A 24,225-nucleotide genomic window follows, 5' to 3' on the forward strand; every position below is an offset into this window, starting at 1 on the left:
ATGAGTTCGGTCCACTCGATGGCTCAGTATAGCCAAGTTTTATTTCGGTCAAATGGTGGTTCGGCCATGCGGAAAACCATCCCACTTGGTTTAAGCAGTGGGGGAGGGTGTAAAAGGATAAGCATTATCCTTAGGAGTATGAATCCTAGGGGGACTCTGCATGGAGAAATACCAGTCCTACTAGGATTGTGCCACGAGAAACTTATAAAAGCCCACAAGCACCACCTTGGGGGAGGTAATTGAAGATAATACTTTCTGAAAGCATAAAACTTTGTCTATTTGTCAAGCTTACTGACTTAGGCATCAGAGAGGTTTCCGGCACACACCCGCTGGCTAGCTCACCTTTGTGTTTTCAGGTGATAAAGCGACGTCGTACGGAGGAGCATGGACTTGGTCAACAGGATTATACGAGGAGAATTATTTCCTCCCCGTACAATTTCCATAACATGTCAGCTGCAAAAGAAAAGTGTGCTCCAATTGTTTGAAATGGTAGTTGCCAAAACAAGAAAAAACGAAGGGAAAATTTGTTATCCTAATTAAGGCTTTCAAATTTTACCCCTAAAATAACGTGGTTAAGATCCAAATGAATATTCGCACTCTACTTTTTCTATTAAATTTTATTTTTTTATTTATATCGTTAAGCGTAGAATTGAGAGCACTCAATTAAGGGATATGGTGAGATTGAAAATGAATGCATATTTTGCATTGATAAAGGGGTGTTTGTTTCAGTTTTTTAGAGTTAATTTATGATTTTTAGTTTTAAAAAAATTATTTTGGACTGTTTGGTTAAACTTATTTCAAACAGCTTCTGATTTTAACAGCTTATTTTAACTCAAAAAAATTGATTTTGAGAAGCCGCTCACCCCTTACTGCTGATTATCAGCTTCTGCTGTGGACATGTTAATTTATGGTTATACTCTTAAATTTTTTTATTTTTTATTTTTTTAAAAATAGAAAAAAACTCAAATGGACTATAGATTATTATTATTATTTTTTATGAGAAATGTAGACAAATAAAAAATAAAAATTAATTGAAAAAACTATTTCACAGCTTATTTAACAAGCACTACTCATCAACTTAAATGTATAATCCAACAGCTACACCAAATAGATTAACAACTTCTGATTAAAGTCATAATCTATAATCTGTTAAGCTATAATCTATATACTGTTTTAACGGCTACACCAAACGGTGCCAAAATGTGTTAGAGCATCTTTACCAGTTTGTCTAAATTTTATCTTAAAATATTATTAAAAAATTTATTTTTTATTTTAGGAATAACTTTTTTATTTACTTTCTCCAATAGCTCCCTATTTATTTTTTATTCTATTAACAAACTCTCTATTTTTTTTTTATTTTATTAAAATATAAATTTTAATTATAAATTTTTAAAAAAATAAAAATTATAAATGTGTACTGCAATCCCTAAACAAAAGCAAAACAAAGCAATATATATATATATATATATATATATATATATATATAAGGGAGTTATAGTGACTCCCTACAAATATAAAGTCACTGTAGCAAAAACTAATTTAAGGAATTATTTAGGAGAGCTGATACAGATGTATAAAAAGCCATTTATTCTTTAAAATAAGTAAGGGGGGAAAAGCCATTTATCCTTTAAAATAAGTAAGGAGGAGATTTAAGGGAGCTGGTGGACTTACATTTTCCAATTGAGTTATCAAGGGCGGAGGCAGCATAGGCCAAGGGGGGTCACGTGCCCTTCCTCAGTTTTGCATTTTTTTTTTTTTTGGTTATTGTTATGTATAAAATGCATTCTCTTTTTTTTCTTAACATGTTTTTGGCTAATAATTTATTATATTGTTCACAACAAGTAGTTATTTGATACTTCGAGAACACTATGTGGTATTATTTATGTAATAGTTTAAATCAATAGTGTAGCGAAAAATATTATAGATTAGATATAATGAATTCATTATTTTCAAGTAATTGACATACTATTTAGTATGATTTGTGATTTTCTATACTTTAAACATCACGTAGATAACGTCATATGGTACCCTAAGACTGTTTAATAATTTTCATTCAAAATATATTATTTATAAGCAATGTTATCTCTTTAATATTTTTCTGTCAAATAAAAATTAAATAGATTTTATAATAATTTGTGCTATAAATGATGTGCTTTTATTTTTTAAAATTATGAATTTTGATTCATAATTTTTTATGCTAAAATTGCAAACTTACATCATCATCTCACACAGAACTATTCCACACTATTATAGAATTTTGATTTGTCCTTATTAAGAATGAATATGTAATTTTTTATGTTTAAATTTATCTTATAAAATAATTATTATCTTAATGTTGCTTATGAGTTTTTTTAAATAAAAAATTATAATTAATAAGTGTCCCTAACCTAATTTTCTAACTCCACCACTGTGAGTTATGTTAGAAATCTTAAATATTTTATCATGGGGTGTTTTGGGAAGTTGGTAACAAGTTGACTTTTGATTTTTTATCAAGTTTTTTGGCTTTTTTGGAAGTAATTTGAGAAGTTGTTAAAAAATTGACTTTTTTAATTTTTGGTTTAATATTTTTTAAAAGTGTCACATCACTCTAAAATGATCAAAATATCTTTACTTTTTAATTAAATTTATAATTTTACCCTTTTACATGTCAATATTTTTTTGAATTAATTAATTACGATGTTTTAAAAGGTAGTTTAGTAAATAACTGAGTTACTTTTTTCGATCTTTTCAAATGAATTTTTTAACGTTTTTGCATGATTTGACGTTTTTGATGAATTCACAAAACGTAACTTTTTATTTAAATTGTCAAAACGGCACCATATATGAATTTATGTGAATCATACTTATATAAAAAATTTGATAAAATATTTAGCATACGTAACATTTCCCCTTTCAATGTTGCCGCTCAAACCTTATTCTCAATGGCGTGTCCCACCCTTTGGTCTCACACTCTCTTTCTGTATCAACTTGAGCTTCTCTAATTCCACACAATTGAGCTGAAATTGAGGGAGGAAAATTAGGGACAGATTATTGGCCCTATTTGATAGGATTTATTTTTAATTTTTAATTTAATTTAAATTATTTTGATGTATTTAATTTAATTTAATAATATAATTTATATTTTTTATAAGTCAAAAATTAATTTATTCTTTGAATGAGAAAAAAAAAATTTAATTCATAAATTAAAAATTAACTTATGTTCATAATTAGAAGTTATAATCACGTTCTTACAACTACATTACACGGGGCGTTATTTTTCAAAAAAATTGAATCAAGGCAATTCACATCACATCTATGGTGACTGGTGACGTGTCAATAGTAGTAGCAACCAGCACATCCCAACCCAATCCTCACTTTTAACGGGCCACTTCAACAGCCACACCCCCCTCCCCCCCCGGCGCGAGAAGAGAGAGAGAGAGAGCAATGGCCGTATCAAGCTGCTCTAGGGTTTTACCCATCTTCGAGTGCCGGTCCGACCCCGAATACTCCACCAACTTCCGCCCCGAATACCCCAGCTACGGTGACCGTAACTCGGCTCCGCCACCGGTTCGTAAATCTCTCTCCGCCTCGTTCGACGGCTCGCCCGGTTCCCTTTCCTCTCTGATCTTCAAGTTCCCTCCCAACTTCGAGCGCCAGCTCAGCACCAAGGCCCGGAGGAACTGCAGCAACATCGGCGTCTCTCAAATCGTCGCCGCCTCGTGGTCCACCAATCCGCCCCCCGCTGCCTCCGCCTCCGCCGGTGCTCCTCCGATCCATGTGGAGGACTCGGCGGCGGCTGTTGGCGGCGGCGATGATTCTTGTAATTTAAACGGTGTACAGTTGTCTGGTCTGGCTGGTTCGAAGAAGACTGCCGATTTTTTGAGCTTCGATGGGAGTGTCGCTGTTCATGCTGGTATGTTCCTGTTTTGCTTTTTATTACATTAATTTCTAATTCAAAAACATATAAATTGATTTTGTAGCTCTTTTGAGCTGATAATGGGTTTTTTTGGTGAAGAACTTTGGACATTGACGGGTTTGCATTGGGTGATTTGGAAAAAAAAGAAAAAAAAAAAGTGTTTTTCTCCCAAATCACCTATGTGGATATCTTGATAGAGCAGAAATGGAGGATTTCTATTAAAACTCTTAAAATATGCTTTAGCTGTATTTGAATCGTGAATTTGGGTTGCGATTTGGAAAGAGAAAGGAAAAGGCTAGAGAAATGGAGAGAGAATTTAGCTTATATTTCATTCGCATTTTCTTTACATTTTCCTTTCTATTTTCAAATTGCTACTCAAATCCATGTTCCAAACAGTTAAAAGGAATTGGACAGAAAAGAGTTGGAGTTTCCTTCACCTTGGTCTTCTTTCTTCTTTCAGTTTGCCAGACTTGACTGTAAATCACTTCACATCTCTACGGTGTGGATAACTTTAATTAACAAAAGGCTGTGAAATAAAATTTCTTTTTGACTTTTTGGGTGTCTATTGATTTATTGAGAGAATGGTGTTGTGTGAGGGTTTTACTATGGAAGGTCATTATGTCCAACTCAAGGTTTTAAAAAGTGACTACAACCGTTATGTACCACCATCATTTATGGCCGTTTTTACAGTGTGATTGAGATTTATAGGTGTGTCAGTCGTAGCCATCATAATGGTGGCGTAATGTCCGTAATGACCTGTTACACACCGTTACGTAACGGTTCCAAATTGTTCTTTTAAAAATAAATAAATAAATAAATAAATTAAAATGAGGGAAGGGGGATAGAGAGGAGGGAAAATGAAGAGGGAAGATGGAGGGGTAAGAGATAGAGAGAGATAAGAGGGGAGATGAAAAACAAGTTATTGATTTGTTGAAGCTGTAAGACCTATGCTATTCTATTTAGTTGCTATCACTCAACCATCATTTTGTTTGAGTGTGTCTATCTATAATAATAATAATAATAATAATAATAATAATAATAAGTGTAGTCATTATTTATTTGACTTGATTAAAAAAAATATGTATATATATATATTTAGGCTTTTATTTATTTTCTTACTTTTGTTATTGTTTATCTTATATATAATAATTAGTGCTTGATTTTTTTTTGTAAAATATTTAGAAAACATAACACCAATAATTATATATTAATATATATTTTATACATGTCAATTTTTTTTGATTAGTTTATTTATTTTATTTTTATTTACAGGTTATCCAAAAAGAGAATGAATATTCAAGTGATCCAAACTCCAAAAAAAAAAAAAAAAAAAAAAATATTCTTCATTATTTATTTTTTAATTTTTATATGATTACATTATTAGCATATATAATTTATTTTTTAAAACTATTCGAATTAAAATTTACATATGCTTCCACAAGTATAATAATTTTAAAAAAAAATAATTTTATACATCTAACTCCATTAAGATTTTTTTTTGCCATAAGTATAATATGGATTTATGACATATAAAGTCCTTAATTATTAAAATAAAATGTAAAAAACTCAGTTTACAGTGATTTAAAAATATGAAATATATTAAATCATACCAAAAAATTTACAAAAATTGATAAATATTTATTTTAAAACCCCATAAATATGATTATGAAAAAAAAATATGCGTATCTGTAAGTTTTTTTCAAATTATCCAAAAAATAAAAAAATTTATGGTTCCGGTTACCACAACCGTTACGCTACGGCCTTTACATCCTGCAACCGCAACCGCAACCGCACCACCGTCACCGTTACGGTGACCGCAACCACTTTTCAGAACCTTGGTCCTACTTGTGTTATATGGACATCAATTTCCATTTGTCATCTCTTCAATGAGGGATCCATTTGAGGGATGACTAAGATTACATCTCCTGTGACACCCTTGTTTGTATATTTAAAAACTCTGTATCTATTTGATTGACTCGTTGAGAGATCGGTTGGAAGGAGTTTGAAGCTGTGTTTGGGTTGTTTCATATTGTTTATGATGCTGAAGTTTAAGCAAATATACTTATCGGATACATTCTTAGTTCATAATTCTTTGTTTAGTATCGATAATATGATGATGTCAACCATGTTGAGTTTAGGGGGTGAGAGAGTGTAACCCAATTGGCTTTTTTTGGATTTTTTAGGTGAAAGATTAGGTCGTGGCATCGTTACTGATGCAATCACCACCCCTGTTGTTAATACCTCTGCCTACTTCTTCAAGAAAACTTCCGAGCTTATTGATTTCAAGGTATCTTAATCCAAAGGTGTTTCCTTTTCGATTTTTTTATGCAATACGACCACCCAAACTTCATGTAAAAAATATTAGTTCTTGTCTTATAGATAGATATCTTGGATGTTTTCATAGGAGGGACGACATGCAAGTTTTGAGTATGGGCGTTATGGAAATCCAACCACTGTTGTTGCAGAAGAGAAGATAAGGTGTGTGCTGCTCTTGGAAAAGCATTTGCAAGGTCTAAGTACTATTTGTTGAGAACATATGTCTAATAATAATTCAATATTTGCTTCATATTTGTGCAGTGCACTTGAAGGTGCTGAATCAACACTGTTAATGGCATCTGGAATGTGTGCCAGCATTGTAATGTTTATGGCACTGGTTCCAGCTGGTGGGCATATTGTGACAACCACAGATTGCTACAGGAAGACAAGGATTTTCATTGAAACTGTTCTCCCCAAAATGGGGATCGAGGTAGTTTTGTTTGTTTTCTTCATTCTTAAACATTTTTTTAAAAATCCCAATTGTCAGTGTATCTAGCTTCTGCAAATGCATTATGTTACATCTGTTTGCTTTTTTCATTCTTGAACATTTTTTTGAAAATCCCAATTGCCAGTGTGTCTAGCTTCTGCAAATGCATTATGTTACATCTATGTGGTATCATGGGAATCTGATTCTATACTTTTCTCTTAATATTGTCATGATCTATATGGCTTATCAAAAGCATGTGAAAAAATTCATTATCCATAGTTATGAGGGCTTCATGCCATACTTGGAAATATCTGTATGCCCTCTGCTTATTCTACTTTGAATTATTTTGGATCCATGGCTTGAATAAATTTTAAGTGGTCGTAAAATCAACCACTTTCATCAAATTTATGTCAATGATTGGTTTAACTATGTCAGGCTTTGTAAATCACATACTCATCATGTACGTCTTGTTTATATGCCCTAGGATTAGTACTTGTAAGGTTTTGTGATTTTTTTCCTTCCTTTTCTTTCTCCCTTCTCTTCTTCAATTTATGATCCTTATTTGTCATGGTGTGTATGCAGGCCACTATCATTGACCCTGCAGATGTGGATGCTTTAGAACATGCACTTGATAAGAATGAAGTAAGCAGCTCTCTAAATTGTGGTTGGTTTGTTTCAATTTTCCTTTGATAGAATCTCACAGAATTGGCATTCCACCTGAATGAACGACTTTGTTTGGTGGATGCAGGTTACTCTTTTCTTTACGGAATCACCAACAAATCCATTTCTCCGGTGTGTTGACATTGAGTTGGTTTCAAAGCTTTGCCACAGTAAAGGAACGTTGGTCTGTGTTGATGGAACATTTGCAACACCTTTGAACCAAAAGGCCCTTGCTCTTGGTGCTGATATTGTTCTGCATTCTGCAACAAAATATATTGCAGGCCACAATGATGTATGTTTTCTCTTTGTATCTATTGCTAAATACATAAAATAAAGACCGATAGTTCTAGTGCAATCTGGAATTGCCATTATAATAACCAACAAACACTTTTATTTTAGGTTCTTGGTGGTTGCATCAGTGGATCTGAGAAACTTATCTCTGCAGTTCGTACTCTCCATAACATTTTGGGTGGTGCTCTTAATCCGGTAAGTCATACTTTGATTGCCTGTCTTGTGGGATTGCAAATTATTATGAACCTGAAACTAAAAGACTAATGCTTTTTTTTTTTTTTCTCCTGTTGGGTCCATCATGTTAATAGAGAGCGCACTTAATTCTATCAATCTTATTGTATGTAAATTACAAACTATCTGTATGTAAATTACGAACTATCATATGATTATATGATGCTTGATAATGAACTAGTTGCTTAGTCGCTTCCACAAGTTCAATGCCAGTTGGACAAGCATGACTGAAAGCTGGTAATTCTATTTTACAGAATGCCGCTTATCTGATCATTCGAGGCATGAAGACACTGCATCTTCGTGTACAGCAGCAAAACACAACAGCATTGAGGATGGCCAAACTTTTAGAGGGACATCCCAAGGTATGTAGAAATTATGTCATTGTCATGTTTTTCTCTGCTAAATATTGATACTTCGATAGTAGTCTTTTGATGAATAAAATTCTGCATAAATAAAATTGCTTTAAATCAAAATATTGATAATTTTTGGAGATGAAACAAGAGAGAGCATTCAACAAGAAAATAACACCAGAGGATGACTTTGGTGGCATGCTACTATTTTTGGACTTTTTTATCAACTTCATTTATATTTTTGCATCATCTTTTTCATAATTTGGATATGGAAGTTGAAACATGATTTTTTCACCATGCTAATAACATTAAACTTTTACAGGTAACTCAAGTTTATTATCCTGGTCTTGTTAGTCACCCTGAACACTATGTTGCCAAGCAACAAATGACTGGTTTTGGTGGTGTGGTTAGTTTTGAGGTAAGCCCCAAATTGTGGTTTGACTCTGTGTTTCTCAACAACAATGTTCTGGGTTGTTTCTTGAAATTCTTAAAAGTCCTTATTAGCATTTTCAAATGTAGATTGATGGGGACCTGATGAAAACTGCGAAGTTCATTGATGCCTTGAAAATTCCTTACATAGCTCCTTCATTTGGTGGCTGTGAGAGCATTGTAGATCAGCCTGCAATCATGTCCTACTGGTGCTCTCTCTCTCTCTCTCTCCATATTTGTATTGTTTGCTTCTTTCCATCAAATTTTTAAGAGTGATTTTTGGGTACATTTTGAAACAGGGATCTTAGCCAATCAGACAGAGCTAAGTTTGGGATTAAGGACAATTTGGTTCGATTTAGCTTTGGAATTGAAGATTTTGAAGACTTGAAGGCTGATATCCTTCAGGCCTTGGAGACTATATAAGGTCATCGCCTTCATTTTATTTCCCCAGCCTAAAACCATACCCATCTGATTCTTAGCACGTGTAAGGGAATGATATATTATGCTTTATATGTTTCTGTTCCAGGATCTATTCACTAAATGCTTAACCTAGCCTACTAACTATGATGATTTTGTTTTAGTCTAAAATATCTTTTCATACAATTCTTTCGTGTCCTATTATTATTATTATTATTTGCTATGAATTGTCACTCCTTTTAAGTTGCAATATTAATATCCTACTGGGGCAACATTTCTACTTTAAAAACACATTTGTACAGTTCAGAGTAAGAATGTTGTCAGAATTGCCTTTCCGTTCAAGATATAATTGTGGTTTGGACCACTTAAACATAGTTTAAAGAAATCAAAGAAAGAGAATACATATTAGTATATTCTAGATTTTGACTCGTCTTTAGAATTAAAAGATGATTTTTTTTTATAGTAGAAATTTCAATTTGAGCTGCGTCAGGAGTAAGTGGTAATATGTATGTTTGTGACAAATTCTTATTTCTGTAATGCAAATTTACTATGCTTATGTTTATTGGCTTAATTTACCGTCAACAATGAACATATATATTACAACTAAAATAAATAAATAAATAATTTTATAATTTTTTGTAATATAAAATACATTAATGCTTCTTGGCCCTCCAAACCTCTGTGTGCTCTTCCTCGCCCATACTCCCGCTTTGTGCTGTTTTCACTCATTTTTGTCGTCATCTTCATCGTAGTTGAAAGGCAGAGGTACTGACTTAAAAGCACGATATTTGCCGACATTATTTAGATGTTCATTCTCCAACCTGATCAACAAATCAAACAAAAACAATCACCATAAAAATAGTAAATTAGATAATCAATCACAAGCTCTATAAATGAAATCATGACAATATCTTGAAAAATACCTGAAGAAACTCCATATGCCACGACGAATGATCTCTAGGACAGCTACAATTGCAGCTAAGGTTTGTTTATGCAAGAAAGAAACCTGGTAATCCAACACTGTTTGCAACCAAACAAATCTCAACAAAACATTCAAAACCTGCATAATTTTCATGAAATTCATTAGTAATTTTGAGATCAAATGTTCATTAAACTATCCATATGGTAAATCCCAAAACTTATTGTTTCTTTCTCACCATGGCTGCAAAATAGACACTCTTGTGTGGGACTAGGAGCTTGTCTCTCAACCAACGGTTCTTCGACTTTTTTTGAAGGAGACCCCAGTCGAAGACTAGGTCCCAATAGGTACTAAAAACCGCGGCAATCGCAGAGGCAATCCATGCCAATATATTCCAACTAAGCCCTTTGTTAAGAGAGTAAGCTGTCCTCATACAAAGAGCTACTATGGTTATGAAATATTTCAGTCCATTGAGTCCTTGCATACCATCTTTCTCTTCGTAAAAGCGTCGAAGGCACTGAGAAGAAGAAAATGAACTGTTTCAAGTGTCTAATTATAAGATTGGTAGCTTCAAAAAAATAATTCCTTGATTCTTTGTTCTTGAACTTGGACATAAATTTTCAGCCAAGCTGAAAGTTTTGAATTGAATTGCAGAGGTTTAAAGTCATGCATTGAATTGCATTCCTTACAATGAGTCTGTTTGGTGTAGTTTTTTTTTTTTGTAAGCTGAAAGTTGATAATTAGAAAGAAGAAATGAGAAGCATCATTTCTCAAACTTTCTAATAATTACTCTTTTATTTTTAGACTTGTAAGCTGTAGGTAAAAGCTATACACTTTGAGTAAGTACAATGCTACAAACAATGTTTCTTTCCCCCACTCCCCCAAAACAAGAACACAAACTCCAAAGAATAATGGGTACTACTAGCCCTAGGTGACGGCCTTTAAAACTGGTAAATCTTGCGAACAAACCCTTGAATTGGAAGAAACCAAACAAGGACTTACCTGAAGGAGACGAGACACAAATGGAATTGTGGCAACAATGAAATAGAATGTGTTGTAGACACCACTATCCATACAAGTATTTTGCCTGTGTTTGTAGTCTCCCCAAAAATAGTAACAAACATAGAACTCTAGGCTTCTAAATGCTTGCACCTGCAACAACACAATAATCAACACTTCTAATTATTTCCAAAAATAAAATTATAAAAAATTGGAACTTAACCTAACGGAAATCACATCTATTCACCTGGCTTGTTAGCTGATCTGCCAAGAAAAAATCAGGAAGTGTCACCTGTAAGGAAAAGAAAATCTTATATAAGTAAACTGTTTAGATTGTCAAACCTTTTCATTATCGGATCACATTATCAATCAGATTTTTACCTTGTAGAGAGGAGCACAAAGGCAGTGAAATGCACATGCAAGTAAAAAGAAGCGACTTGATCGATAAATGATGTTGAACGGGCAGAACAATATGACAATCAAGAACTGTAAAGAGGGAAAGATTTTACAGTTTTAAGCGAACTATATATACAAGTGGGAATTACAAAGAAGATGGTTGAGTTAAATCAACTTACGACTAGAAGTCCCATAGGCACGAGTTCAGTGATTGCTTTGTAATCTTGAGTTTTAGGGTCTATTTCCATGTCGAGGTTTGCATGCACCGATGCTAATGCTAGCAATGCAACACCAAAGCTTAGGAGGAGAACTTCTCTGTATCCCAGTTCAGTTCCTTCCTTGAAACCAAATATAAACGAATAATTGACTCTGTACCGCCTCCAGTAGTATATGTTTCCAGCGTACATGAGCAGGTGAAGCGTAATGAATCCAAACAAGCTGCAAAAGGTAAATTCACACGTATCAAACAAATTATAGTGCTAATTGCTACCAAAAATTGAAATCCCTAGCTGTTTAGCTTTGGGTGTTAAGGCATTGCTTAAGTTATGTTTAAGGACTTGACAGTGCGTTTATCCTTTTTTTTTTTTTTTTTTCCTTCTTTTTTTTTCACAAGGGAATTGACTTTTCACATGTCCACACACAGACAACGGCCACTATAACCCTTTTGAACATAAACCAAAAAACACATAGGAAAACAGCATTTGGAGGAGTTATAATTTACCTATAAAGGGGAAACAATGTAACCATGTACTGTTCGTGGCCTTTTTTGCCTATGATATTGCGAGTACGTATGGCCAAAATTAGGGCAATTAGGAGTGCCATTGAGCAGCCAAATAGGAACCCTGAAATTTTTTCGAGTCAACGGATCAAAGAAAAGACAACAAACAAATTAAGTTAGAGATTTGGACGTAAAAAGAATTTCTTTTCTCAATGAACCATGTGAGGAGTGTTGAAATCTTACCCAAGGAGAATGTTATCCTATGTCTTTCTCTCTTCACTTTTGGTCTTAAGATGTTCATGCCTTTACTTCGGTTTGAGTTCGAAAAATGCTTGATGAATGTAGCTTCAACCCTGTCCATAAGCTTATTAACCTGCAATTTCCCAAATTGAATCATCAGATTTTTCAAATTTTTGTGTGTGTGTGTGTGTGTGTCAGAGCACCTAAGAAAGCTATTATATGTATTATATTTTAGCTTGAAATAACTATTCTTGAATCATAAGTGTCCCATGTATTCACCTCATCAGAACTGCCAAGGTAGGAGTTATCTACCATCTTCAAGTAAGCTTTTGATGCATTTCTTGAAGTTATCTGCAATAATTATTTATAAACAAACAACTTTAGTAAAAATAACTATTTAGATTGCTGAGAAGAAAAAGAGAATTCAGATTTTTTAGATAGAAAAATACCTTGTCATATTTCTTCATGATCTTTGAAAATGCCAACATATTCAAGAAGCTGTTCATTTATTCGCAAAAAGATCAAACACAATTCTATGCAAAAATCTTACTGCATTTTTCAAAAATAGAAAAAAAAAAAAAGAAAGGCCGAAAAGTTGTGTCTAGTCTGCACGCTTTAATTTTTTGCCAACTTTTCAAGTAATTTTTTCGGACTTTATAGCATTCAGTTAGTTACCTGTAACTCTTAAGAAGCCGGAGCTTTTGATAAAATTCAATGAAAGCCCGCTTAAGTTGTTCTTCAACTTTCTTTAGGTTTTCTCTGCTGAATTTGATCTCTTTCGGATTATGAACACTAAGAAGGCCTTTAATGGTGGACCTAGGAGTCTCGAGAGTGTTGTTCATTTTCACTTGGTTAAGTATTTCCAATGGAGCTGGCCTAGGGTGGGCTTTGGAGTTCTTTGGCTCGTGTTGCTTGGCATTTTGGTTGATGGATCTGTTCTCATTGGAAAATTTATCATTTCCTGATTCGTCTGAGTGGCCATGGCTGATTGATTCCTCTTCTTCTATTACATCCATGGCAGCTCTTCCTGCAAATTTTAATCATGAAAAATCACAACTTTAATTTGTTACTAGGGATTGGTTTATAATTCTTAATTGCCTAACATTTCCAGTAATGTTTGGATTGTTTTGATGAAAACATTTTCTTGAGTTCTATAGAAAATATTTTTCAACAAACAAATGTTTGGATTGTTTGGGGAAAAATATTTTTCGGTGTTTGATTGCTGCCTTAAAAATGATGGTGGTTGTATGCAGCAAATTAAAGTTAAATTTTGACATAAAATTATTTTTAAGGGAAAATATTTTAGTTAGTGATGAATTATTACCCTTTTAGACTAAATTTTTTGTCACAAAAAGTAAATGGGTTCGTTTGGTTTGTATTTCTGAAAAATTTTTGAGAAATTTTCTCTACAAATAAGTTTTTAAAAGTAATCAAACCAAATAAATTTTTCTAAAAAAATTTCTCAAAACTTGTAAACCAAACAAGTTTTCAAAACAAATCTCTCTCTCACATACACATCAAATCAATCACTTTTTTCAAAACTCTCTTTCAAAATAACTTTCCAAAACATCTTTTAAAAAAAACCAAACCAAACAACTTTTCGTACTTTTTCTCTATTTATTAGTGATATTTTTAAAATCATATTACTAAAAGTTTTTTATTTTTTTGTTTTTGGTACTTTTCAAATTGATTTTTTAGTGATAATTTTTACGACGGTAAGAATTGATTCCGAAAGCACCGACGCAAAATATTTTAATCACAATTATAAATGCAAACAAAATGTGAGAATTCAATAATTTTGATGTTTTTGTTTTTGTTTTTACTTTTATTTTGATTTATGAGAATTCATTTGTTCAAGAAAATTATTTGGTTTGATTTTTAGAATTTATTTTTTGGAAAAAAAGGAAGAGAAAACTAAAAACTAATGTAGTGAAAAATAATAAAAAATAAAAAATACTTAACATTTTTATATAATTCAATATTTTTTTAGGACAAAAATAAAACTTATGATGTAATTAAAATTAAACAGAAACCAACCAAAGCATTTAAATTAGCTTTTGAAAAAGAAAAACTCACTGTTAGCTCTAACCCCAGAAGGAAGAGAAGCATACAACGCCGCCGTAGAAGCTTCAACCTCCGCGGCGAGACGACTGATCTCCACCGACCCTTCACTTTCCGGCCACCTCTCCGATCTGGGTCCTTCCACTTTAATCCTAAAAGCAATCAAAGCATCCATTTGCTTATTCAACATATTAGCTTCCTTCACAACTTCCTCTACTTTCAACTTATAAAACTTAACCACTTTATTAAACTCTTCATCAAGTCTCCTAAAGTACACCAACTCATACTCTCCTCCCTCGTCCGCCGCCCTCAAAAACATCGTTTCGTACCGATCGTCACCATCAGACCGCTCGGATTGTACTAAAATGGCCTGGTTTTCGAGGTCTGAGGAGGTAGAAGGACTTCTGGGAGAAGCGATTCTTTGGGTTAAGCCGCTGAAAGCTCTGTAAAGGGTGAGTTTTCGTTTGAGGCCGGTGGGAGGTGGTGGTGGAGGTTTGTGTCGGAGTTTGAAGCGTTGGATTTCTTTTAAATGGGTTTTGAGGTGGTTGTAGTTCATGTATGCTTCTTGCCATTCTGGTACCATTTGGGATATGAATTCTTGGCCAAACTTCATGGTTTTTTGGAAGGTTTGAAAAGGTTTACTGTTTTGTTTTTACAGTACTGTGTGAGAAGAAGGGCTTGTTGATATAAGTGTTTTTTTTTAAAGTCGATGAAGGGTTTGCAGGAGTGAGTTTCACTTAAACAACTCTCTCTCTCTCTCTCTCTCTCTCTATGTATATATATATAGAGAGAGAGAGACTCTTTCAAAACATGAAATGAAACAGTCACCCATTGAAAAATGGCCTCCAAGGAAAAGTTTCATAGTGTGAACTCTATGATTGAAGAGTTTGTAAAAGAGAGCAGAGGGTTGAATAATTAAAACAGGATTTTGGTGAATTTTACGGGTCTTATTCTGATGGTCAAGTTCAAATTTTAAAATTGAGAGAAGTTTAATCTTTAATAATTTTTTATTAATTATTGACACAACGTAAAATAATGTCGTTGTTACATAATTAATTTTTGGTTTAGAAAATTACGATATACTACTGAATTGTTTTACAAAAAATTTATACGTGGTGAATCTCACTATTATAATGAAGATAGATTCTCTCTATTGGAAGGGTCTTGCTGGGCCAATTGCAGACCTATTTGGGCTCCATTTTTGTGTTTAGAACTGTTCAATTTATAGTGCATGTTAAGTAGATTATTTTGTAAAAAATTAAATTGATAGGAGAAGTAACTACATGATTGGATTATATATGTTTATAAAAAATGAATGCTAACTATGATTTTGAGAATAGATCTTCCATTATTTTTTATATAAATGTAATCAGATCATTTGACTATTTATGTTCGATCAATTTAATATTTTTGTGTGATTGATCTAATCTATGAATCTCATGAATTGAGCGATTTAAATCACTAAGATAGACTCAGGATGAATGAGCCGACTGCCTGCCCAGCGGAACTCTTCAATTCATTCATATAATCTACTGAAGAAAAATTGTCTATTTTTTAAATATGATGAATCTTATATATACATATGATACATATATAGGTGATGATATAAATATAGGTAGAACAAATTCGATGATAAATAATATTTCAAATTTATTTATGTAAATGTTATTAATTAAATGACAAATGTTTAATGAAAGTAAATAATATGCCATCAGATAATCTAATAATATAAAAGAATGAAGGAAAAAAGAAAAATATGAAAGGAGGAAGAAAAAAAAGAAAAGAAAAGAAAATTGAGATATCATAGTCCTACTCTAATACAATGTACTTTTCTCGGACTAATTAATAACAAAGTCTTCAACAAAAATCATGAGGAACTGGAATATTGTCTTTTCTAACGTGTTGATTGTTTCTTTCGCAATTTCTAGAGTCACTCCAATTGACCAAAAGTCGATAAAATTAAAGCTATAATCCCAGAAAAATAACAAGAATTTTTACCTTGATTTTAAACGTGTGGTGGAGATTTAATAGATATTTTATAAGATTTATGAACAAAATAAATTTGAATTATATATTAATATTTTTGAATAAAATTTTAAATATATGTTCTAAATTTGTAATATATTAGTCCTATAATAATGAGAAATAAGTGTGGATGATTTATGTTCTTCGTGTTTTTGCTGAATTTTATTTGATAAAGATATCTACGTGGGGCTAAGAACGGTTTTAACTAATATCGTGGAAAAATTGCTCATTAGGAAGAGTCAAAAGGTTGCATAGCAATTAAATAATTAAGATGAATTAATAGGTACACGAAAGGTTCAATACAATGTAGTTTTCAATGTCAATCATCTAAAAAGAAATAATAAAAAAACAAAAATCTTAGGGTGTGTTTGGTAACGTTTACGTTTTCAGTTTATATTTATAAAATTTTTATAAACTGGTTTTTGTTTATTTTTTGTTTATTTTTAGAAAAACATAAACTACAAATGCGTTTGGTAATTGACAAAATGTTTAAAAAAATTTAAAAATATAAAAAAGAGTGAGAAATGGCAAGTGGTGGCAAGTGGCGGCGGAAGACGGTGGTAACGGTGGGTGATGGGTAGCTGGTGGTGGTGGCGGGTGGGTGGGTGACGATGGCAGGTGGTGGGTGGTAGTGAGTGGGAGGTGGTGGTAGCGGGTGGCGGGTGATGGTGAGTGGCGGATGGCGGGTGGTGGTGGGTGGCGGGTAGGTGGCGGGTGGTGGGTGGTGAGTGGCCGATGGTAGGTGGTGGTGGGTGGCAGGTAGGTGGCGGGTGGTGGTGGTGGGTGGGTGGGTGACGGTGGCGAGTGGCGGGTGGTAGGTGGTAGGTGGTAGTGAGTGGGTGGTGGTGGTGGTGGTGGCGGGTGGGTGGCGGATGGCGGGTGGTAGTGGGTGGGTGGTGATGGTGTGTGTGTGGGTGGGTGACGGTGGCGGGTGATGGGTGGTAGCGAGTGGGTGGTGGTGGTGGTGGTGGTGGTGGTGGTGGTGGCGGCGCGTGGTGGGTGGTGGTGGTGGGTGGGTGGGTGGGTGACGGTGGCGGGTGGTAGGTGGTAGCGAGTGGGTGGTGGTGGTGGTGGTGGTGGGTGGTGGTGGCAGATGGGTGACGGGTGGTGGTGGTGGTGGATGGGTGGGTGATGGTAGCGGATGGTAAGTGGTAGCGAGTGGGTAGTGGTGGTGGTGGTGGGTGGTGGGTGGTGGTGGCAGGTGGGTGGGTGGTGGGTGATGGTGGTGGTGGTGGTGGGTGGTGGTGGCGGGTGGGTGGCAGGTGGTAGTGGGTGGCTGGTGATGGCAGGTGGTGAATGGTGGTGGCAGGTGGGTAGTGAGTGGTGGTGGCAAGTAAGTGGCGGGTGGTGGTTACAGCCGGTGAATGGTAGTGGCAGGTGGTGGGTGGTGACGGGTAGATGATAGGTGGGTGGTGGTGGTGGTAACGAGGGGTGGGTGGGTGGGTGGTGGTGGTAGTGGTGGCGAGGGGTGGATGGTGGTGGCGAGTGGGTAGCAAGTGAGTGGTGGGTGGTGGGTGATGGTAGTGACGGGTAGTAGCTGGTGATAGCAGGTGGGTGGTGAGTAGTGGTGGCAGGTGGTGGTGGAGGGTGGGTGGTGGTGGCAGAAGACGGTGGTGGAAAATGGTGGCGGGTTGTGGCTAATGTTGGGTGATAAAAAAAAAAAACTGAAAACTCAAAATGGAAACACATTTTTTGTGTTTTTATTTTTTGGCCAAATTTATAAACTGAGACCACTGATTTATAAATCAAAAATTTTACCAAACAAGTTTTTATTTGAGTTTTTAAAATTTTTGTAAATATAAACAGAAAACTGAAAACGTAAGTGTTACCAAACGGCACCTTAAAGAATGATATATTTAGGCTATCTCCAATGGTGCATTAAATTTAAAAGTCACTTTTTAGGTCTTTAATGATTTCACTAAATTGATATAAAAAATGAGAACGGAACAAAACTTTCATCAAACTGAGAACAAACTCGCGATTTTAGTATTTCACTGTGCTATAACGTTGAGGTGGGCCAACTGATCAACCAGCCGGATGTTCGGCCGATTGACCCACCGGTCAACTGGTTCTCTCACTTTTGCACACAGTTTATTTTTGTGGAACAAGTTCGCACAGGTGCGAATTGGTTTATTTTGAGGAACAGGTTCAAATAGATCAGTTATTTTGTGGACTAAGAATAAATTGAAGGGTGATATAATTATAAATTCTAGCTTGCAGCTGCTGTTGATCCGTCTCACAACATACCAACTGCAGAGCAAGAAAAGGTAATTTTACAATTTGGAAAGATTGGAAAAGACATCTTGACCATAGATTATCGATACCCACTCTCAGCCTTCCAAACTTTCGCAATCTTTGAGTAGCTTCGACACAAAATCAGCTTGTGAATAATGATATTATCCATATGGAACATATCTGTTGTTGAGCATGATCATAATTTTGCTTAAGTTGCTCCTATAACTCTGAATCTGAAGTATGTTTGTTCTCAATAGTAAAGCTCATCATGCATGGTCGGGCTTTATAACTGACAGTTTTAACTGTAAGTTGCTTTTTGTAAGTGCCATATATGTGTTTAGCAGTAGGGGATAAATTTTATGCCTTTCATAGCCTTATCGGTCGATCGGTTGGTTGACCCGCCGATCGACCCTTCGCTTTTGATGCACACCATTGGAGTAAGTCATATCAGATTGAAAAAATTAATTATTTTTATTCAGATTTGATGAAAAAAATAATCAACCATTGGAGATGCTCTTATAAATTTTGGAAGTTATTACTTTTCGGTCCTGTCAGAGTTAAAAAAATACAAATTCATAATTTTTTTTATAAATTTAATTATTAATATTTATAATTTTTTTTATTAATTTATAATTATTTTGTTACATGTCACTGATGTGATATTTTCCTTAGTTTTCACCAAAAAGTCAAAAGCAAATAAAAAGGAGTCAAATGCATACAAAACGGAATCAAAAGTCGTTAAGGTGGTGGGTCAGTAGTATTCAATGTTTTTTGGTGGATTTGTGGCAATCAAAAGGAGCCAAACAATATTAAACGGTCTCACCCAACAACAGTTCACTCGTAGCTATTCAAGGAGAGGGAGGTGGCGGAGGGCGGTGACTGGTGGTGCATAGTGGCAGGGTCGGTCATGAGTTATTAAGGGTTTAAGGTAAATTTTTTAAATTAAAATTTTCATATATCATTATCTAAAAAGTAAATTATTTGGATAAAATAAAAAAGATAAAAATCTATATTTTGGACATATTCCTCATTGGGGATACATACATGTTGATACAAAGACTTTTTGAAAAGTAATGATGAGGAAGTTTGCGCAAATACATATTTAAAGACATATTATTGACACATTTTTTGTAAAGTATATATATTTTGAAAAGTTTTAACTCATTTTTTGTAAAGTTTTAATATACTCTTTTGGAGTATGACAATATAATTTTAATTTCAGATTTTTGTTCAGTGTTTACACTTTTTTTACTGCCTTTTATATTTTGATGTGCAATATAACTTTAAATCTTATATGTTTGTTTTTTAATTTGCACTAAGATTAGGAGAAGTTATTATTTTATTTGAGTTTTGTAGAGCGTGTAACACAAGTAAAATTGTTATAAGTTCTTTGAGAAAAAAAATATTTCAATATATTTTTTCAATATCTTTATCAAAAAAATGATGCAAACTTCATAAATTTCAACATAATATGTATAAACTATAACTGTATTTTAATTTTAAAATTATTTACACCGTACCTTTAGGCACGGGCATATGCTAGTTTATTTATATTGCATGACAATTTAACAAAATTTAGTTAATAAATATATATATATATATATATATATGTATGTATAAAATAGTTGAATTTCGATTAGTTAAATCAAATCTTTAATTTTTTTAGCTTACCAATGCTATAAGAACTAAAATTAATTGGGGGTAAGGATGAAAATTTTCGACACAACTCAAGAAATATATAAAATTAGCAAGTTACGGTTGACTATTTTTCTACATGAACTCAAATATGATACAACTTAATAATATGAATTATTAGTTATATATTTTAATATTCACTAAAGGATGGCATGACATTTTTTTAATATTTTATTTAACTCCATCTAACTGAATAAAAAAATATGTAAAATAATAATGAAAGCTAATATCTTTTTTTCATTTAAGATATATATTTTTTTGTTACCTATTTTAGAGTCAATCTGGCAAAAAATATATAGTAATAAGCTACAATTTTTTTAATTAGAAAAATATAATTGAATTAAAATTAAACATTCTATGAATAATTTCATTTAGTAGAAATAAATTTTATAAAATTCAACTTATGGAAAAAATTTTAATCTCTCCACACACTTCTTAAGTTATTTTTAACTAAAAGTGAAAGATTTATATTAAACATCAATCAGACATGAATCAAAATAACATCATACAACAACATGAAAATAAATAAATTGAGCTAATATTAAAGTAGTTATAAAATAATACGACATTATACACTCTCCTGATTAAGACCTCTAAATTTTGTTCAAAACTAGAGGTCCGAGACGACCGCCTTAGTCGCCTCACTTCAAGATCGACCCTGCATGGTGGAAGTGAGAGATGAGAGAGAATGTGCTTGCACTGAGAGAGAGGAGGGATGGTCACATGTCGGAGTTGGGGCGGATTTGTAGTAATCCACACCCGCCCTGTATCATATTAGAATGAGACAAATCAGAGGATGGAAGGGGCAGGTGAGGGATATGAAATGGGTTAATTTTATAAATTAAAAAATAAAAATTAAAGATAATATAGTATATTACACACAACGATTTATACTTAACGAGAATTATAAAATATAAGATAAAAAATAAAAGGAACTGCTATTTTCACTTTACTTTGTTCCAAATATACTCTCTTCTTTATTCTTATTATATATAGTTACATTAATACCTTTATAATTTTGATTTTTTAGACAATGTATTTTGTGTGAAAGGATATTAATATAACTATACATAATAAGAATAAAAAAGAGAGTATTTGGAATAAAGTGAAGTAAAAATAACGGCTCCCAAAATAAATGATTAAAATTAATATTAAGTATAATATTTTAGTATTTTAATTTTATCATAGTGAAAAAAATTAAATTTTATCTATTATATGCATATAAATATATTTGATAAAATATATTAGGAGTTGGGTAGAAGGAGGCGGGGGAAGCAAAATCCGTTCATGCGCTATTTCTTTAATGGAACGGAAAAAAATGACCATTTCTAAGAATGAGTCACAAAATAGTCTTTTTTTTGTTGGTAAATTACACTGAACTCTCTTGAAATTTAAAGAAAATATAATAAGATACATAATTTTGACATAATTATACCGACCCTCCTTTTAGTAAGGCCAAAGAAACCAAAACTAATTTAATTGGTATGAAAACACAAAAATACAAAAGAGAACATATATATTTCGATGTAAAAGAAATAATAATAATATTATTTTTTTTTCATACGACTAACGAATTTTTGATGAAAATAAATAAAATATTATATAAATTAAAATTTTGAGGGAACCTAATGTAATCATGTCAAATTTATAAGATTTACTATATTTTGTCGAACTTCTGTGGTGCTATAGACTGGGGAAGTAAAGAGAGCAATGACATTTAACTGGGGAAAATGAGGACGTAGCGATGGACATGAAAAATGTGTGGCAGTAGATTGAGGAAGAGGTGAGGTAAGGTCCCGTTTGTTTGGCGAGTTAGAGGGGGGATTGAGATTGATAGTGAGGTGAGACTCACTAACATTGTGTTTGTTTTGAGAGATGTGGAAGGGATTGATAGTGAGTTCCGGATTCGGATGGGCCTCAACAAGAGGATTCAGATGGGTTTCCAAGAGTTGGCATTAGAAAAATAGTCCGCCGGACTAGAAATTTTTATTTTTATTTATTTTTTACATGTTGGGCATTTTTTTGAACATTAATGTTTAATTTTTTTGTATTTTTTGTTAAATAAAAATCATTATTTTATTTGTTTTATTTTTTTTCTGGAAATATTTTATTTATTTTTTATTTTTTAATTTTTTTTTTACATATTGGGCATTTTTTTTAAAACATTAATGTTTAATGTTTTTTTAATTTTTTTATTTGTTTTATTGTTTTATATTTATTTTATATAAAAATAATTTAACAATCCCTACACTAACAACTATCATCAAAACAAACACAATTTTACTTAATCCCTTCACTATCAATTCCCTCACTAACAATCCCTTCACTATGAATCCCTTCCATTCTACCTTTGAAAACAAACAGAATATAGAGGTCGCTATCAACGTTATTGAAAGAAAAAAAGTGATTAAATTATTTAAATTGTCCTTTTTAATAAGTCATAACAAACAGATACAAATAGTTGACTAAAATTAATATCATTTTAAAAATTCAAAATTTAAATTAAAATAATTTAAAAATAGATTTTAATATATAACAAAGGCGAAATCTTTATTTTTATTTTTTTTTATATTTTATTATTACATATTTATAAGTCTGTTCATTTCAAGAAAATTGGGTAAAACAATACCAACATCACAATGTTTCACAAGTCCCTTTGGTGTAGTAAGCTTATTACCATACCAATTGGGTAGAACGATTCCGAGAGAGAGAGAGAGAGAGAGAGAGACTCTCGAGATTTCTGGTGGTATTTTGGTGAAGTTTCGGCACCTCTTTTACATTTCTAAACTCTTAAAATATTGATCTAACTTTTAGGGTGTAAATCTCAATTTTTTATGCCTGAAATAAAGGTTTTGGATTTTTCTTCTCCGATTTTGATATAGATTTTTAGATTTTCGACACCGACAATGATTCCGTTTTTTCTCAAGTCTTTTCTCATACCATTTTGGGTTTTTTGCCTCTTCAACTCTAACTTCTGGCAGTGTCCAAAATTCGACTGCGGCAATGGCGGAGTTATACAATAGTGACGGGGATGACGTTGACGTTGATGGCGACGACAGGTGTTGATACAGATTTTACTTTTTAAATTACATCTATGAGAAGATCGATAGTTTTTTCTAAGTCGTAACTGTTTTTTGGTAGATTTATTTTTGTTGTTTATAATTTATTTGTCTCTTTAGGATCTTGTTGTTTTTATTGTAATATTATATGTTGTTTATTTTATTTTAATATAACTATTTTTCCTATTCTTCATAAAAATAAAAATAAACAAATTCTTTAAATTCTAAACCTTTAACCAACCAAATAGGCTAGGATTAGGGCCCGTTTGTGAATATGTTATTTTAATAATTTTTTAATTTTTTGATTAAAATATAAGGTAAAAGAAAATTAATATGTTTAGGATGACTTTTTAATTTTTTATAAAAAAAGTTTAAAAAGTAAAAAAAAAAAAGAATCTTTGACTTTTTAGTATAAGTTATTGACTTTTTAATTTTTAAACTAAAAGATTAAATTACCAAACAAGACCTGCGTCCAAGTTTTTGGTCATCCTTGGTACTTTCCCACTCTAGCTTCAGATCTAACTTGTGTGTGTCGAATATTAAGATACAGACATAACTTTGCCTAGCAAAAATATAACTTAAGGTCAAATTTTAGGACTACTTGAGCTATGTGATTATTATTATTATTATTATTATCTCTATATATATTAAGAAAAATGAAGCTTTTAGTAAGTAATCTTTTAGAAGTTCCAAATCTCCATTATGAAATTATTGAATTTTCAATTTACAAAATATTAAAAAATAAATTATTGGCTGATATATTTAATTAATTATTAATTACTTTGGAAATAATAATTATTCCTTAATTTATGAATTTCAAATAGAAAGATAACAAAACATTCTATAATCTTTTTTTATCATA

At 32.7% G+C, this 24,225-nt stretch overlaps 2 protein-coding genes across 4 annotated transcripts; one reads left to right on the plus strand and one right to left on the minus strand.

The window, feature by feature from the left end:
* Positions 1–1,748: 1,748 nt before the first annotated feature.
* On the plus strand, positions 1,749–9,202 carry LOC114315886 (cystathionine gamma-synthase 1, chloroplastic). Of its 2 annotated transcripts, XM_028262508.2 has the most exons (11): positions 1,749–3,892; positions 6,079–6,182; positions 6,300–6,373; positions 6,473–6,641; positions 7,221–7,280; positions 7,387–7,590; positions 7,698–7,784; positions 8,075–8,182; positions 8,493–8,588; positions 8,690–8,808; positions 8,899–9,202. In XM_028262508.2, the coding sequence occupies exons 1-11, from the start codon at positions 3,424–3,426 to the stop codon at positions 9,020–9,022; spliced, it is 1,614 nt and encodes a 537-aa protein (XP_028118309.1). In that variant the 5' UTR covers positions 1,749–3,423; the 3' UTR covers positions 9,023–9,202. The 2 variants fall into 2 exon arrangements, with proteins under 2 accessions (XP_028118309.1, XP_028118310.1); XM_028262509.2 differs by lacking the exon at positions 6,079–6,182 and having other exon boundaries at positions 3,269–3,892.
* On the minus strand, positions 7,843–15,308 carry LOC114315884 (phosphate transporter PHO1 homolog 3). 2 transcript variants are annotated; one of them, XM_082871006.1, is made up of 14 exons: positions 14,365–15,179; positions 12,964–13,315; positions 12,738–12,786; positions 12,568–12,639; positions 12,292–12,421; positions 12,052–12,172; positions 11,510–11,768; positions 11,316–11,420; positions 11,182–11,226; positions 10,938–11,087; positions 10,174–10,452; positions 9,940–10,076; positions 9,694–9,837; positions 7,843–8,263 (listed from the first exon to the last, which is right to left on the minus strand). In XM_082871006.1, exons 1-13 carry the CDS (start codon positions 14,960–14,962, stop codon positions 9,738–9,740), a joined length of 2,397 nt encoding a protein of 798 aa, XP_082727132.1. In that variant the 5' UTR covers positions 14,963–15,179; the 3' UTR covers positions 7,843–8,263; positions 9,694–9,737. The 2 variants fall into 2 exon arrangements, with proteins under 2 accessions (XP_082727132.1, XP_028118308.2); XM_028262507.2 differs by lacking the exon at positions 7,843–8,263 and having other exon boundaries at positions 9,545–9,837; positions 14,365–15,308.
* Positions 15,309–24,225: the final 8,917 nt, after the last annotated feature.

This window comes from Camellia sinensis, chromosome 5, assembly GCF_055761805.1.
Source record: "Camellia sinensis isolate YWXY chromosome 5, ASM5576180v1, whole genome shotgun sequence".
In the NCBI taxonomy this organism is placed as follows: Eukaryota; Viridiplantae; Streptophyta; class Magnoliopsida; order Ericales; family Theaceae; genus Camellia; species Camellia sinensis.